Source organism: Anopheles marshallii, chromosome 2 (assembly GCF_943734725.1).
Source record: "Anopheles marshallii chromosome 2, idAnoMarsDA_429_01, whole genome shotgun sequence".
NCBI classification, from domain to species: domain Eukaryota; kingdom Metazoa; phylum Arthropoda; class Insecta; order Diptera; family Culicidae; genus Anopheles; species Anopheles marshallii.
In genome coordinates this window covers 43,053,801-43,070,672 of record NC_071326.1, presented here as the reverse complement: position 1 = coordinate 43,070,672, position 16,872 = coordinate 43,053,801, and the positions used below count along the sequence as shown (strand labels likewise).

At 44.6% G+C, this 16,872-nt stretch overlaps 1 protein-coding gene across 1 annotated transcript; it reads left to right on the top strand.

The window, feature by feature from the left end:
* The first annotated feature begins 321 nt into the window (after positions 1 to 321).
* LOC128710204 (dual specificity mitogen-activated protein kinase kinase hemipterous-like) lies at positions 322 to 7,021 on the top strand. Its single transcript, XM_053805247.1, has 9 exons — positions 322 to 719; positions 805 to 1,037; positions 1,099 to 1,506; positions 1,577 to 2,010; positions 3,385 to 4,214; positions 4,291 to 4,878; positions 5,518 to 5,914; positions 6,709 to 6,795; positions 6,883 to 7,021. Exons 1-9 carry the CDS (start codon positions 485 to 487, stop codon positions 7,019 to 7,021), a joined length of 3,351 nt encoding a protein of 1,116 aa, XP_053661222.1. The 5' UTR covers positions 322 to 484.
* Positions 7,022 to 16,872: the final 9,851 nt, after the last annotated feature.

Sequence of the window (16,872 nt, the reverse complement as noted above, 5' to 3'; positions counted from 1 at the left end):
TGCATGAACGTGCATGACATGTGATATGTTTTTAAGTTCATCGCCTGCCATTGAATCTAAACTAATAAATCATTCAAAATATTGATAGTTCCAAAATAAAATTTGCAGCTGTCAGTAATCTGTCTGCGTCCGTGTCCAACCCTTCCACTTCAAGAGTGCAATGACAGCTACGAAACATCACTTTATAGAAAAAAAGGAAAAGGAAAAGAAAAGTATATTTATCATATATTATCGGGTGAAAAACTTTCCTGTTCCCAAAAAACGCCTTCAATTTCTCCGTGCAGGTTCCCGATTCTGTGAGCGAAACGCGACTCGGAACCCTCAGATGCGGAGCGTCGTGGTGCAGTAAGCGCAGCGAGGAGAAGTTGGTTCGAACCTTTTCCTCCGCGAACGGGCACGGTTCGCTTCGGGTGCTTTGTTTACCCGCGTATCGACGAACCATCGACTTTGGTAGGCGCTGCCGGGGCCAGAACACCAGGAGTCAATGCTACCGACGGGAACGCACCCGACCGCCCCTTCCGACAACAGTAATAACGAAGTCGGAAAGAACAGTGGCACCACCATGTCCGGCAGTTCCATAGAAAACCGCATCACGATGATGGAACAGATGATCCAGAGCCCCCGTGCGACTCCCTCACTGTCGCTGCCGATCACATCGCAGCCGCCGACGAATCGTTTCAATCGCACCGGAAGCGGTGGCATGGGCGGAGGGTCAGGACGTAAGAGACGCATACAAAAAATATTACTCTCGTATTATCATCAACCAACCTGCTTTCCTTTTCTCTCTCCCTTTTTCTATTGTAGCCAATCGACCATCGTTAGGTTTGAATCTGCCCATCGTATCCGGCAATCGGCGTAGTGAATCGGAACTCAAGTTCCAGAAGATCGTCGACAAAAGCGGACAGTTGAAGATAAACGATAAGATTTATCGCACGCAGCTCAGTGATCTGGAGGATTTGGGCGAACTTGGGAACGGGACCAGCGGTCATGTGGTAAAAATGCGACACAATCCGAGCGGTGCCATCATTGCTGTGAAGGTAAGAAACGTTCAGTCGCATGATTATTCCTTGCTACTCAGTACCACATCTTCCTTTGCAGCAAATGAGACGCACCGGTAACGACGAAGAAAACAAACGAATCATAATGGATCTGGACGTGGTGCTGAAGTCGGAAAACTGCAAGTACATAGTGAAGTGTCTGGGTTGCTTTATCACCGATGCAGACGTTTGGATCTGCATGGAGTTGATGACGACGTGCTTTGACAAACTGCAGAAAAAGTCCAAGACCCCGGTCCCGGAAGAAATCCTCGGTAAGGTAACGGTGGCTACGGTACGGGCACTGGCCTACCTCAAGGACAACCACCGGGTGATCCACCGGGACGTTAAACCCTCGAACATTCTGATCGACGATCGGGGTAATATTAAACTGTGTGATTTTGGCATCAGTGGTCGATTGGTGGACTCGAATGCCCGTACACGGTCAGCCGGGTGCGCTGCATACATGGCGGTAAGACTCCTCAATGTAATGTTCTCGCTCGCTCAACACTAAAGCAATACGAGGTTTCTTCCACTTTCAGCCGGAGCGAATCGATCCAGCAAAAACAGTGTATGACATACGGGCAGATGTGTGGTCCCTCGGTATCACGCTGGTTGAACTGGCAACCGGTGTATTTCCCTATCGTGGCTGTGTGACCGATTTCGAAGTGCTCACGCAAGTGCTCACCTCGAATCCGCCGCGGTTGCCAGAGGATCAGTCCTTTAGTCCAGAATTTCGTGACTTTGTGCAGCTATGCCTGCAGAAGGACTATCAAGCACGACCAAAATATCCGGATCTGCTGAGACACGCTTTCCTACAGCGTGCCGAACACGACACCAACATCAACGTTGGCGAATGGTTCCGTAATGTGGCTGTCAACTGTGGCATTCAGCTTACTAGCCCACAACCTCCGAGCGCTTCATCCGCTTCCGTCACTTCCCCTCGAACCTGGGCCGTATTCTTGGAACAACCCAGGTAAGCAAACACTGTTTCGACCTCGGTACTGTTTCTCAACTCTCCACAATACGGTTTAAAACTGAATTAGTGCCTTCACAGTCCCCACCTTGCCTTGGGGATTGTTTGTCGACGACGACACAGATTTTACGTTTTACATTTTTCGGCATGTTTTTGTTTTCCAAACACGTTTATAGCTATTGTGCAGATGTTTCTCTGTTTTAACAGATCCTCTTTCCGAGCTAAGCACAATCAACTGCAGAATGCAGAGGAATCACGTGTTCTCTATGTTAATGATTTGTTTTTGTTTGAAACTTGTTGATCGAAGTTTGTCTGCGTGAGTTTTGTTACAATTTGATCTCACATTAACGCTCTTCTTAACGACTGCTAAACTTATACTAATGTTTTCTATTTAAGACAAAAATTGCTAAATTATCGTCCGTTTCAACCGGTTCTCTTGGCCTTTTCAACCGAAAACGTATATCCAATCTTTGTGCAAGAAATTTCCATCGTTTTATTTTTCTTATCTTAACAATGTTTTCCCGTGTTGTCTGTTTGCTGTTTGTTTTAAAATTTGATTTCTCTTATTTGTAGGTAACTATTTCTTTAGTAATTTTTAAGTTGTTCTATGAGTAAGTATACCACACAATCAAAACACCTACGATCACCTTATTATACACGCGTCCTATACGTCCTTTCGCCTTGCTTGCTATCGTTTTCGCGCACACACATATACACACATATAAACATATATACTGTTTGTACACATGCTTCACACACCTATACATACCTGTGTCTAGATGCTTTATCCTTTCTTTGTGTGTTTATCTGCTTTCTGGCCATACTGTACTGCGGTTCTTTTGCATTTTATTGTTTATTTTTGTCAAAAATTTGTTTTCCCCTATTTCGAATGTCCTCATTCCCTATGAAAACAATTATTTAACACCCATTAGTCATACTTTTCGTGCATGTCAGATGCTAACCATTACTAACCGTGTACTGTGATTGCAAATTTGAAAGTGGATCCAACTGAACCGTTCCAGGTATCGTAGTTACACACACCGCAAATTACAGCAGAAGAAGAGTTCTCCCTGGTTCGATAGATATGTAAAAAGTATACAAAACCTTAGCGACGACCTTGATCGTTCTAGAATTATGCAAATAAATAGCCAGCCCAGTCCCATCACAAGAACGTAGCATTGTACATACATATCAATGTGGGGTCGTTTTAAGTGCCGTGTTTTCTTTATGCTAGTTTCACTTATTCTGTCCCTTTTTTCTTCTATTTCTCTTTTCCTCTCGCCGATTTGCTGCTTCCCGCCGGTTGCTTCATTTTTCCTTCTGTCTGTCTTATTGCGCCTCTTTCTTCCATTGCCCGGCTGTGCGCGTGCAAAGAATACCGACACCGCTCGGAAGCATGACGGAAGCGGTCCAGGCGCAATCGAACCAGCAAAAACAAACCATCGCCATCGCCGCTTCATCTATCCCGATCAAGTCAACCGCCACCATCCTATCCCCCCACATAGCCAACGAAGCACCTAGTAACCTCAGCAATCTGCAGCAACGATCACAGCAACAACAGCAGCAACTTCTTCAGAGCAAACTAAGCAACATTAGTCTAGCTTCCTCATCATCCTCCATCTCGGCAGCAGTAGGCACGACACCAGTAGCAACGGCCGCCACCTCCACCACCACCTACACGCCGCCTACCTCGTCTTCCTCTCCGGCCGCATTCGATCCGCACCGGTCACCCTCGCCCCAGGCCTACTATTTAGCGAAAATGCAGTCAAAAAGTGCCATTACTAGCACTAGCGTACCGATAGCGACGGGTATCGGAGGTGGACCGGGATTGGAGCGAAACGGTTCCCTCGAACCAGCACGAAAGTACAAACACTCGCCGTTTCTTACGCGACGCACCGCCTCCGAGTACGGCAACGGTAGCCCGAAGAAGGAATCGACTCTGAGCAGTTTGGGGCAAAGTATCTTCAAAAACCTAACGACATCACCATTTGCACAGCGCAAATCACTTCCGCCGGGTGAATCGAAGTTGGCCTGCTCAGTGTCTACCTCTCCTTCCCCGATGCCAGTATCCTCCGCGCTCTATGCCAACGGTGCTGGACCAGCGAGTAATCCGTCCTCACCGTTGTTGCTACTCCGCAAGGCGCACGAGGTGCCGGAATCAGACACGCAGTATAGACATCTGCACGGAAACACTAGTCCAATTGGTGAGTGGCAAGCGAACTGACTGTTAAATGAACTCATAACTAATGATTGCATTTTCCTATTTTGTCTATCTTTCAGTTCTACAGCGATTCTATCACCAACAGAATCAGCTGATCGAGCAGCAAAGGGAAGCAATGCAGCAACAGCAGCAGCAAGTTGTTTACGGGTACTCTTCACCTTCCCCAGTTCCTTCGGCAAGCGAAGCATCGCCCCGCCCAACCCGTTACAGTCCTCTACCCTCTCATCGAACCGTACACCACGGGGTACACCCGGTACTGAGCACCCCGACCCTACACCAAAGTGCAATCCCGCTCTACGTACATCACGAACCTACGGCAGGGACAGCTCCAATGCCGCCAGCTCCCGCTTCCGGCATACCCGTGTACCAGCAATCGAGTGGTACCACAGCAAGTCCCAAGCACAAATCTTCGTCCTTCTTCAACACGTTCAGCCGCGGTATGAAAAGTGCCGGTCGGGGTGATAAGGTGATTGATCGTGGGGGCACCACTGCACCCACGCTGTTGTCTGGGGATCGCCCCCTCTACGCCACTACTAGCCAAACCGTGTATCATCACCAGGGACAGACGAGTGCGGCGATGCTGCAACGACACGCAGGAATCAGCAATGGAGGGATGGTAGTACCGGACGGTAGTAAAGAAGAGACAGGTAACGTGAATGGACGATTCACTCCATCCCTATTGCTATAGATATCGCTTGCATTAAGCTTGTGTATGTGTGTGGCTTGCGACGAAAGCGTCTGAAAGTGCACAATGGTTTGTTTATGATCACGCCTGTCACCTGTGGCGTGTGTGTATCGTAAACGATAGACCTGTGTGCTGTGTGCGCTCTGGACATTTTTTCGCGATCAACACCCGTCATATTCGTCATTTGGAATGCATTCATTTAGTTTCGTTTTATTTTTCTTCTTCTATCTCTTCTTTTTGATTGTTGTTTCATTATGTTGCACTTACCCGCCGCTCGCCCGCCTATTTGCCGCCACCTGCCGCCTTCAATCGTTTGTGCGTGTGTGCGTGGCAATACTACTTATTGATTATCATTTGCGCTTTCTGTACAATGGCTATCGTTGGCCCTCATCCTGCACGCATTTGTATGCACAATCGTATACAACCATCAAATGGACGACAACAAACTGTGTCTCTATTGCACACACACCCACCCACCGCATCAAACTGCGCTCATTCATTCATTCATTGCTCGGGTGAATTTCTTTTGCGTGTTTGTTGGGTCGTTCCCTTTTTTTGGACCGATCAATACGACCGTCAACGAAAAAAAAACAACACACAGGATGGTTCAATTCCTTTGCAGATATCAAGCGAAAGTTTGCCTCGTTCGTGAAGCTGAACATAAATAATAATGGGACGGGGACGAGTGGTGTGGGCACTGGTGGAACTACCACAATTGGAGACAAGCGGACACTAAAGGAGAAACACTTGCAACAACAACAGCAGCAGCAGCAGCAACAACACCATCTTCAGTTGCACCAACCACAGCTTTATGGAACGAATCCTTTCGATATGTCAGCAACGGCGGGCTCTGCCGGTATTATTTACGGTGCGGGAGCATTTCCCGGTGCTTCGGCAACGTCGGTAGTGCAACCACCGTCCGCCATACCACCAATGGCGCACGTGCTCAACAGTCCAGCGACCGATCGACGGCACCGTAGTCCAGATCCTCCACCGAGGTGAGTTCAGAGACTTGATTCTAGTGGGCAATGTGGAAACTGCATTTCAGATTTAAGATACTCGTAGCTCCTCGCATTTTTTCGCACAAACTCACTCGCCAGACAACGGTAGGTTGGTCATGTCATTAGGATGACACCGGACGATCCAGCCAGTTATTTTTTTTTTAGATCGTTCATATGGATAGATATGTGATATGCCCATTAATTAAGATGGAATGATGGTAGACGACGGTGCTCGACCGTGAGCGATTTAGTGAGCTCCTATGTTTGTCACCTTGCGTTAGATTCAAAGATATTAGTTTGGAGAAAGTTGGATTAAGGCCAACAACTTCAACATGTACTAACGTGTGTGATTTCTTTTTCATGGCGCGCTACCTCGAAGGATTTTGCCTGCCATACCTGTATATTCTTGACTTTATATTTTATCTCACATAAGTCAAGTTCTATTTCCACTCTTCTTATTCTCTTATTATTCAATTCCAATGCTTCTTCTTCTTGAACCGCTCACAGTTGAGAATGTCTGACCATGGTCAGTTCAGCACTCGGTTTTATATTCCACTTAATAATGAAATATTATTCGCTACGTTATATTATCGATTTGAAGTTGACATCGATATATCTGCTAGAGTTCAAAACAGAGACACATTTACGTATTCCCCAAGATTTTTTTCAAGCACATGTCTAGCACAGTCTAAGCACATGTGTAAGCAAAAGTCAGATAGTAACTATTGTAACTTTGTTGTAATATGTCCGATTTTTTTCTGCATTTGTTTGATGCATCTATTTGTTTGCAGATTAAACCGCGGCCAATCACCGCTACTTCTGCAACGGAAACTCGAACAGCTCGGCCACACCGGATCGCCGTTGCTGAACAGAAGACCGTAAGTATCATAGGGCATAACACTAAGTGTTCTCGGCCGGAAAACGAACGCACTTCTATTGATAATCCTCCGTCTCCACAATTGTAGCTTTAATTCTACCTCCCCATCTCCACCACCTCGGCGTGGTTCGGAAAGTGTTCCCGGATCGCCGCAACATTTGCGTGCCCGCATCAACTACACCCCGGAACCGCACAGGCGTCCGTACCGTACTACGATCGACCAATGAGTGGGACTACAAATTCTGGCCATGTGATCGATGTACACCTTTCTCGACTAGCTGCGGATGTCCGTGTGCCGCATGTGTGCCTGCGGTTTGCTGCTTGCTTTCGTTGCTTCTCGAAGCTGCAATTGTGCAAGGTTTGTAGCCAAAGTGGGATGCTAAGCGCTCCTCTCACATTTTTATTCCCACACGCAATGTGGAAGCGGTACGAAACGTGTTAGTAGGAGGAACAAGTAGAAAAAAAGACGCTCATACAATTACGCTGCCTCAGGTAAAGGATGAAATGATAGGGTGAAACGAAAACATACAAACAAAAACGAAAACGATTACAAACGAGAGCAAGGGCATGCATATGCATGAAAAGCAAACGAACAAACCGTTCGAGCTCGAAAAATCAACACACGGCAATATATTTCCCGCTCAAGGTTTACAGAAACAATTCACCAAAAAGCCACTGCACGCAGCACGCAGCAAGTCGTGTAGTTAGCGCTTTTTTTTTTTTTTTGACAAGGAGTTTAAAATCTTCAAAAGACACCACTAGGGGCGACATGGGATTTTTACCCAGTAAAAAAATCTCCTTGGACCCTATGCACCCTCCCACGGGATCACCTCGCGGTATAACTTCGTGAGAGGGGCAGTGCTGTGGCACTCACGCTGACTTAGGTAACGCGCTAGCAACATACACTATCAGACACTTACTGACGCTCACTGCACAGACATATCACAGAACACTTAACACTCAGGCGCGACCGGTCGCCTGGTCGTCTCTCCACTGCCGCTGTAGCTCCACCAGGATCAGACGCATCGTTCTGGCTGCGGCTTCCCACAGATCTCCGCTCTGTAGCATCAACTGCATCAGGTTCGACTTGCATACCTCCGTTCCGCATTTGTCGTTCAGCTGCTGGCGCTGCCCGGCGAATCTTGGACAGTGGAACATGACGTGCTATTTTGACCTGGGATCCTTGCGCCAGTCGCCAAGAGGTGTCTCATTCAACATCCTTCCTGACTATGTCTCCAATCCTTGAGATAGGAGAATACGGAATAGTTTCATAGCTTTTCAGCTTGATTAATTCCGTTGTAGCGAGATACAGACCGTTAAGCTGCATGCGTGCAGGCTCTGGAACGACGTTTGTAGTACCATACGCTACTGGCATTAGCGATTTAAGTATCGCCATGCTACTCGAGGCTTTGTCTACATTATATAGATAGGATGAGTCAAGGAAACCTTCTGCAGCAGGGAGGGGGGATGTAATAGTCTCAACTGGGATCTGTCCCACAGAACCACCTCTAACGTTGGAAACGGGATAGAGTGTGATTCTTGAATGATTCTTGAAGTTTCAGCTGCACGCCAGCTAGTAACTCATTCATCAGTGGAGTCTCTTCGTTGCAAAACTCGAAAGCTGCACGAGATACCCCTACACCTGACATAAACATCAGTTGTTCGGGGGACAGTCGAGCTGATGGATAATAACCCAGACAGTTCGTGTTTACGGGATGACTCCCAGACAGTCCTTCGGGTAAATTCCAGGATTCTGCTATTGCCCAGTCTGACCAGAGGTCCTGCGCGATCCTCTGAACGTATACAGCTATGCATGGATAGGAAGCGTAACTCCCCAAATTTTCTTCAATGGGACCGAAATAACACGGGATAGAAAGATCTACTTCCCCTAGTTTTATATTGCCGACGTAAGACTCTCGTTCGGCTAGCTGGAACCAAAGTTCCCTGCCTGGTTGGAATCTTTGTGTCGCCAAATCCCGATAGATACATGGCTATGGATTTTGGCACTCTAAAATCGTAACTCTCTTTGGGGAGTGTTTTTAAGCATTTTCATTAGAGTGAAATTTATTTCCTTAGTAATTGTAGTTCAGTTTTCTCTGATCGCACGCGATGTTCGTTGTATGAGTTCAGCAATGAGACTGTTCCCAACTCGCTTGCGCTTCTCTCTTTAGGCTGCTTCGCAGCGATCGATCGCCAGGTCTTGCATCGATCTTACACAGCCCAATTCGCGCTAATTGTTTACCTCTCTTTTTTTCGCGGAAACAGGGAGCATAGTAGCTGCAGAAGTATACCCCGTTGACCTGGGCTATTATGAACCCCTCGAAATCACTGGATAACACTTTTTTGAACCTCAATCTCACCGACGGCTGCTACAATCCCTGCTAATTTTGCCGGCATTCTGATAAGCGCTGTCTGCGTGCCGTTGAACGCTGGCTTCAGCTTAACATTGAGTCCTGCGCTGCCTAGTTCGAAACGGCTTCGCAGTGTGTTTTCGACTGCCTCTGCTGTGGTCACCTCGTCAATGTCACGGCATTCTATGGTCGCTTCGTCTCCACGTACGGTAACTTTTCCATCTTCTCCTATGGACTCCTGGAAAAGTTCCTTATAGCCAGTACCGCTGGCTGTTTCGGCTTTCTTCAGCACAAAGATCATGTTGCCCTCTCTGGTGCGTCTGAAAACTGCTTGCCAAGCGCTTGAAGCTTCGGATCTTTCTTAACGCGGCGCAGGATGTCCGCATAGGATTCCTTTTCTTTCAGACCTATGACAATCGCTTCTGTTTTACGGCCGCATTGCTGCTTTCTGCGGAAGATTAGTCTTCGCAGTATCCTCTACGGGTTTTGCTCTCTGTTGCTTCCGCTTGGGAACTGTATTCCACTGCGTGAGTTGAGGGGTGGTGTCACTCTTCTGCTTCTTCTGCCCCTCATCCTCTTCATCCGGCGATCTCTGATTTCTTCCGCGTTTTGACGATCCTGCTTGCGGTATGATTGGTGTCATTGTGGGACCATGAGCTACTTGAGCATAGCTAGGCGCCTTCGCAACTCCTTCTTCCCGCTGCTTCCAGGATTGTAGCTCGCGTTCCACACTGCTAAGAGCGGCTAGAATCTTCACCGACATCCGCTTTATGTCCTTATGGACGTTGTTGCGGTCTTTCGTGAACATACGTAGTTCCCTCGCCGTGTCAAGTGCTTCCTGCAGGCTGTTACTAGGCAAAACTTCTACGCTTTCTTGTCTGTCTTTCTGCTGTATTAGCTGGCCTCCAACGGGTTTTGCCAGCATAACCTCGTTCTCCGTGCGCTCTTCGCTGGGTTGACAATTTCCTCCTGCGGTTGGCTTATCTGTCATCACATTCTCCCTTACTTCTACTACTTCGCCTTCTACCATCGACTGATTATTCCCATTTGGCGGCGAGCGCGCAGTCTTGCTGCTCCGGCCAAAGAAAGCACCAATATCTTTTAGTGCGGTACCCAAAGCATTTGGGTGGCTCGCGCTTCGTGCTCACTCATGGCATCTGAAAATGCGTTGCTCACGTCTGGATGCACCCTAAGCGCCTGGAATCACCGAACGCTCACGCATTACACTCAAACAGACCACTCACGCCGGATCGCTCTCCCAAACTATGCACAGAGTGGAGAGAGAACGCGAACCGACACGCACTAAGCCAGCAACGCACATGCACTTATGTGTGTGTGAACGCAACCGTAACGACTGATCTCACGTACACTTAGACGCAGCCTCTCTTGATGGATACGCAAAATAAAAGGACGCGTCTCCAACACAAACTTTCACTTAACACGGACACTTTTGTTGCTAGCGCCCGTTACTGCTGTTTACAAACAATCCACTCCACTGTGAGCACTGTGAGCGGCTTGCAGATACACAGCGCGACCGCTCCTGATACTCGGTTGCCTCTCGAAGACGCAACCGTTAGTCTGTGGTCAGGGCGAAACGGGTCTTACGAAGCTCGCCAGTAAAGCGCAAAAGTTACCGCCTCGGTTTTCACGGTGGACGCGAATCCAAACACGCTGACTCCACAATATGAGCTAGATTGCCTCTAGACCTATTCACTGTTTCACCAAAATTTTTACGTCAACCACTATTACACACAGTGCGATGCAAAAAATTTCGGATCACTAACTTCTCACGACTGATAAGCAACCTACTTAGCGCTCTGTGCAACATGCTGTGTCTGTGTGTGTGGGTGGGTGTGGTGTGTGTATGTGCATAGAAACATTAAACGGCCAATTGCTTGCTTGAAGAAATGGAGCCGCCACCGTGCTGTTGCTAGTTTGTAGTAGAAAAAGTTTAAAAAGAAAATCAAAGGAACACTACCGCTTTTCTATCTCTCTCCCTCTCTCTCTCTCTTTCGCTCTTAGGGCCGGGTCTGTGAAAATGTTGCGAAATCGTTTGTTCGATGGCAAGAAAAAATGGCGGTGTGGTTAGTGAATATCATAAAAGGAATATAGAACATTCTTATGTCAAACACAGACATAACAACAACATTTTGCATCGACCCGGCCCGTTCAGTATCAGCATGGGTTTGGGTGCTTGATGCAAATGCGAAGGTTTGTCTATTGTGGTTGTGAATGTTTTTTTTTCTGGCCTGTGCGATATTCCGCCAACACATGATGCAGCATGCTCCACTAACGTGCTAACGTTTTTCCTCTCCGTTTTTCATCTCATTTGTCATGCTTCGTGTTTAATTTTCCCTCCATTCTCCGCTTCCGCTTTTTGCAATGTTTCCAAATTTACATTACCTCACAAATTGTATGATAATCAAAAAACTATTCTATAGTACATATATATACATACACATATTTATATAAATAGATATATATATATATATATGTAGATGCAAATCGTGCTCTCGGGTCCGAAGTGTCCTTCACGTCGCTTTACACACTGTGTGCAATTAAGCTCCCGGAAGCGCAAGTGCGGAAGGATAATGCCTTCCTTATATAGTAAAAAAAGAGAAGAAAAAAATCACACGCATGCACACACACACACACACACACCCCACACGTATCGTTAAAAAAAAATAGTTACGCAAGAAAACGGTGCGTATTTATTGTACATTTGACTGTGATTTATAGCTTTCGTTTGCAGCGTCGTGATCAATTTGTATGATTGCTATGAGAGGTTTTTGCGTAAGTGTTTGCCTCGGACACATCGGACAAACGCGATCGTGTGTAGTGAAGGATGGCCAAACAACTTTCAGTAGCTGCGTGGAATTGTCAGACAAGAAGCATACTAAACTGCATTTCGTTCTGCTAAGTGGAGGTCGGGCATAACACGCTGTTTGATGAAGCACCTTCACTTAACTCGATGGGATGTTTGTTTCCGTCGCATCTGTCTTGTTCTATTGGACATGGAGCGCTTACTTATCTTCAAACTGCTCACATTTAGGTTTGGTAGTGCTGCAAATGCGTGTACCACGGCCGGTTCCTACTGTTTCCTTTGTAATGAATTATTCTTTTGAAATAGTTCCACTGAATCTTCCAATAATCTGTCTCACTATTTACAGTTACCTTTCCCATATATGTATATTTTTTTTATAAAGTGTTGGAAACGAATCGTTTGTAGCATGTTTCTAAACCCAGTGCTTAGAAATGTATGTAAAATTGAAAAAAAAAATGCTGCCAAAAATAGTCTCCTACTCAAAGGAGCTGCACATTTTGTTCTAATATGTATGTACAGGATCTTCCATACATTACGCCACACTACACTTGATGGTGTTTTTTTTTTTGTGATATTTTGCGAACTAGCAAAATATTGGTTAGGCTTCTGAATTCTTCTTCTTTATCAACACAACACAACCGCAAGAGGTCAAGGCCTGCCATTTACGGTTTTCTGTGACTTTATTTATCCGTAGCTGGATAGTCGGTCCTGCGTACGGGGGATTGGACTAGACCGGCGCCGCTACCATCATGCCACCGGGCCTCCCCAAAACGCTTCTGCTTCTGATTTAGGTTTTGTATTTGTATTTTGTTTTCATTACAAAATCAGAAAAAGGAAATGCTAAAGAAGGTACGATAGTTTTTCATCTGTTTGGATTCCAACTATATCAAGAACGGTCGCAAGAAGGGATAAACAGATTAAAAACGATACTACCCGTAAGAATCAAAATCCAGAATTAAACACGTACACACACACAATTAAACTCACATCGTTACTGTAGGTGCAGTTGCTTCCGCGCACGTGACGCTTTTTTTTCACACTACAAATCAATCAGCTCTTTGCCCTTGTACCTTGGTCAAGATTTCTGCAGCACGCCCCCCTCCTCATCAACAGAGTGGGAAGCAAAATGCAAACTCGTAAAAATTGAAAACACGCATGGTGTGGCAAGTTGGCGAACGGTGGCGATAAACAAACAAAACGAAACCACATCCCAAACGAACGGCGAAGGCGAGACGGGAAAAATTAAGAAATCGAGAAAAATAGTCATTTATTATTATATTATTATTCTATAACGAAATACTATAATTATCATTATCCTAAATATATTGCAAAACAAACAAAACCGAAACACTCGGTGAGTCCAAACAGTGTGGCCACATTACTGCTGTTTTGGCGAGACTCACGAGTTTCAGCGCCAGGGGCGATTATTTATAAAGCTGCAAACAAACACATTAACACACGGGAAAAAAAAACACTTTTCCCGACCCGAAGGATGTCACGTAGATAGGAAAGAGATCGGTTGGCAGTAAGCAATAGCAGCGATTGGGAGATTGTGCATGTGTGCGTTTGGAGTGGTTTTGGTGCCAGGACACATGCTCTACGCTCCGCGGTCACAGTCGAAATGGAATGCTAAGCAAAATGTGGTTTAATTTTGTAAGTACGAACGAAACGGATGAAAAGATGGCGATAAATAAAATCGAAATGTGAATGAACAGAAACGAAACAGCAACCGTGTTTGAATGGTGTTATTTTGGGTTCAATTTCACACCATGGGAAGTGCATTTAAGAAACGCCAGCAGACGAAACATGGGTAAAGCATTTGAGAAAGCCCAGCAGAAATCCCCACAGAAACATGCAGAAAACCCCTTATCAAACATTATTTGACACCCCGGTGCAAAGCTGCTAGGAACTCCTTGCAAATTCGATGAAAATTTGATAAAAAAACACTCCACTTCTTATAGAAAACTCTCGCGAAAAACTGACGAAAACTTAATAAAGACATATGCGAAAATCCAGGTAAGTATGTTGATAAATCTGCAAAAACCAAGAAAAAACGAGTGAAAATTGGAGGAATTTGATGATATTTCCGAGGAAATATACTGGTAAATCTGTAAAAAAAAAACTAGAAAGTGAGCGTATGAACCATTTGTTAAAGCTTTCGATAAAAACCGGTTAAAAATTCTGTTAAAAAAAACTGTATGAAAACCCGAGAAAAACTCCATGGAAAATTCATGGGAAACTGCTGGGAAACTTCTTAACAAGTGTGGAAAATATCCATCATAATAAGCCGAAATGTTTTCTGTTTGAAAAGTAAAATTGCTTCATGTGGATCTAATTAGTTTAAAATAGAAAATCTTCCAATCCGGAAGCTGACATGAAAGATTTCATTTGAAACTTTTCATTTCAGTACGTCGTACTAAAAAAGTTCTACGGGTGAGGATTAGTGTTACCCCTTCCGTGGATGGTACACCCTGGTGTCGGAACCTGCCAAATTCGAACTAAATTCGACTGACCGATTCGGGGGACACGATTGACTCAACTGACTGGCCGGTTCTGTTACCAGGAATCCATCCATGGAGGAGGTATAGTACCATCGGCCCAAAGGTCGCCATTGGTTGAAAAAGGTGCCATTGGTCCCCCCAAAACGATCCGTTTACTTCAGTTCGAATACCAGGACGACATCCATGAAGGAGGTAACAAAAATTAAACGATTGATAATAGCCCTGTTGCCCTGGTATCTGAAACCAGGCACTCGGACGACATGATCGCTCCTCCATGTATGTCCTCTTAGTAGGTAGGTGCGAGAACCGGACAGTCAGTATGAGTCAATCGTGTCCAGAAACGGTCTGATTTTGCAAGTTCGTATACCAGGATAACATTCGACGGAAGTGTCATAACTAATTTTTTTAAAGTACATCGTACTAAAATGAAAAGTTTCAAATCAATCAATCTTCCAATCAGCATGATCGGGAACTGTTTTTCAAACTCTTCGTTTAACAATTTGCTATCAAACATTCATAGAAATAGTAAATTTATATTAATCGAAAATAACAAATTTACAGTGGATTACAGCGAGTAAATGGACAGGTGACACTGAGTTTGTTAACAAATGTAAACAGTAAACAGACCGAGATCGTTATACCCAGCCGATCGAGTTTACGTTATTTCTCCACAGAGGGCGCCACAGTCGACTCACAGGCCCCGAAGGAGACCGAAGAAGCGTTGAATCGATGACGACCGAAGGGATCGAGAGGATATAAGCACGTGCCGGCGCTCATTCGAGTCTCTTTTTGACATTTTTAATAGTAATTTAATAATAAAAGTGAATTTTTGAATCCTTGTGTACCTCGTATGGTCCATAAAAATGTAAAAACGATTTGTGACTTGTCAAAAGGAGCTTTTTAATCGAACATTCTAAAAGCCTGTTGTAACGCAACAAGTTTCATAAGGCAGTAAGAATTTTTCATTTCTAAGGGTATTTCAAGTTTTTCCTGGCTTTTGCAGAGTGTTTTCCAAGAATTTTTTGTATCTTTTCCACCACTTTTCTAAAGCAAATTTTCATTACTATGTTCATAGAATATTCAACAGAATATATATCAATTTTTCTCAATAATTTAAACAAATTTTGCAGGTTATCCAGCAGTTTTTACAGGGTTTTCCAATAAATTTCCAAGGAGTTTCTACGAAGATTTTTGCAATTTTAGGTTTCAGCATTTTTCAGTGTTATTTAGCATGTATTTTATAGATTTCTATGGTGGTTTCAGTAATTTTCCACGCAATTTACTCGAGCTGATATCGGTCTTTTTTCGGACTCTTAATGAACTGTTATCGGTCTGTTGTTATCTGTTTGATCGAACTTTTTTTTTCGGATTCTTATTGTTTTTATATTCATTTTTGTCTGACCTTTTTAAGACTTGTATCGACCTTCTTTAGGACTCTTATAGGACTCTCATCGGTCTACTTCAGCGCTACCCTCTGACAGCACTTTGGGAGTGTTCTAGGACATTCATGGAAAAGTCCTGCAAAAGTCTGACAGTAGTACTACAGAACAGAACAGGCTGTCTTAAACCAATTCTACGGGACTTCTTTAGGACTTTTATAGGGCAGTCTTTTAATATTCCTGTATGTCCTATTTTTGTTTTATTAAGCGCTGTAGTAAGCTATTCCGATAGGCCTCCTTTGTACGACTTCTATGGGACTGTTATTGAAGTCAGTCCGATTGAAGTTCAAAAATTCAAGCTTTCAAGAAAAATATTTTATATGAATGGAACTGGGAATGGGACGTAGTCTTACCTGTTCCGTTTCTGTTGCCTTCACGATAGTAAGACACAATGAATCGCATCCTTTTGTAGTTCAATTTCCTCATATAAATAACGTCTCTTTATTTTATCAATTTGCAAAAAAGAAAACTATACTTTTAACACAAAATAAACAGTATTACACTAATCACTTCTTGGTTTGGTTTCCCTCTGCTAATCAATCCCTTCGTATCGCCATCCTCCTACGCACACCCACTGTTAAAGTAATGATTGTTACGTGCGTGGCGTATTGGCACCACGTCCAAAAGTTTTATTTCATTCCTCTTTAGCTCTCATTAACATCCAATCTCATGTAGCAGTCCATTTGGTGTTGTGTTTTGGTTTCCACTGTGTCTTTATGCCCGTTTGGTTCGTGTATTGTGTGGTGGTGGTTGTTTTGGTGCACATTGGCCATCAGAATGGTGTCAAACCCCTGCCAGCTATTATCATGTACGTGGAGGCGGTGGATAACCACCTTTACGCCCGATGGCCCAATTACTGTCCCTCAGATCTTCAAAATATTTCATCAAAAAAAAAGAACAAACCCATTGTAGTAAGTATATTAGACACAACAAACAAGCAAACAGTGAGAAAGAGAGAGACGA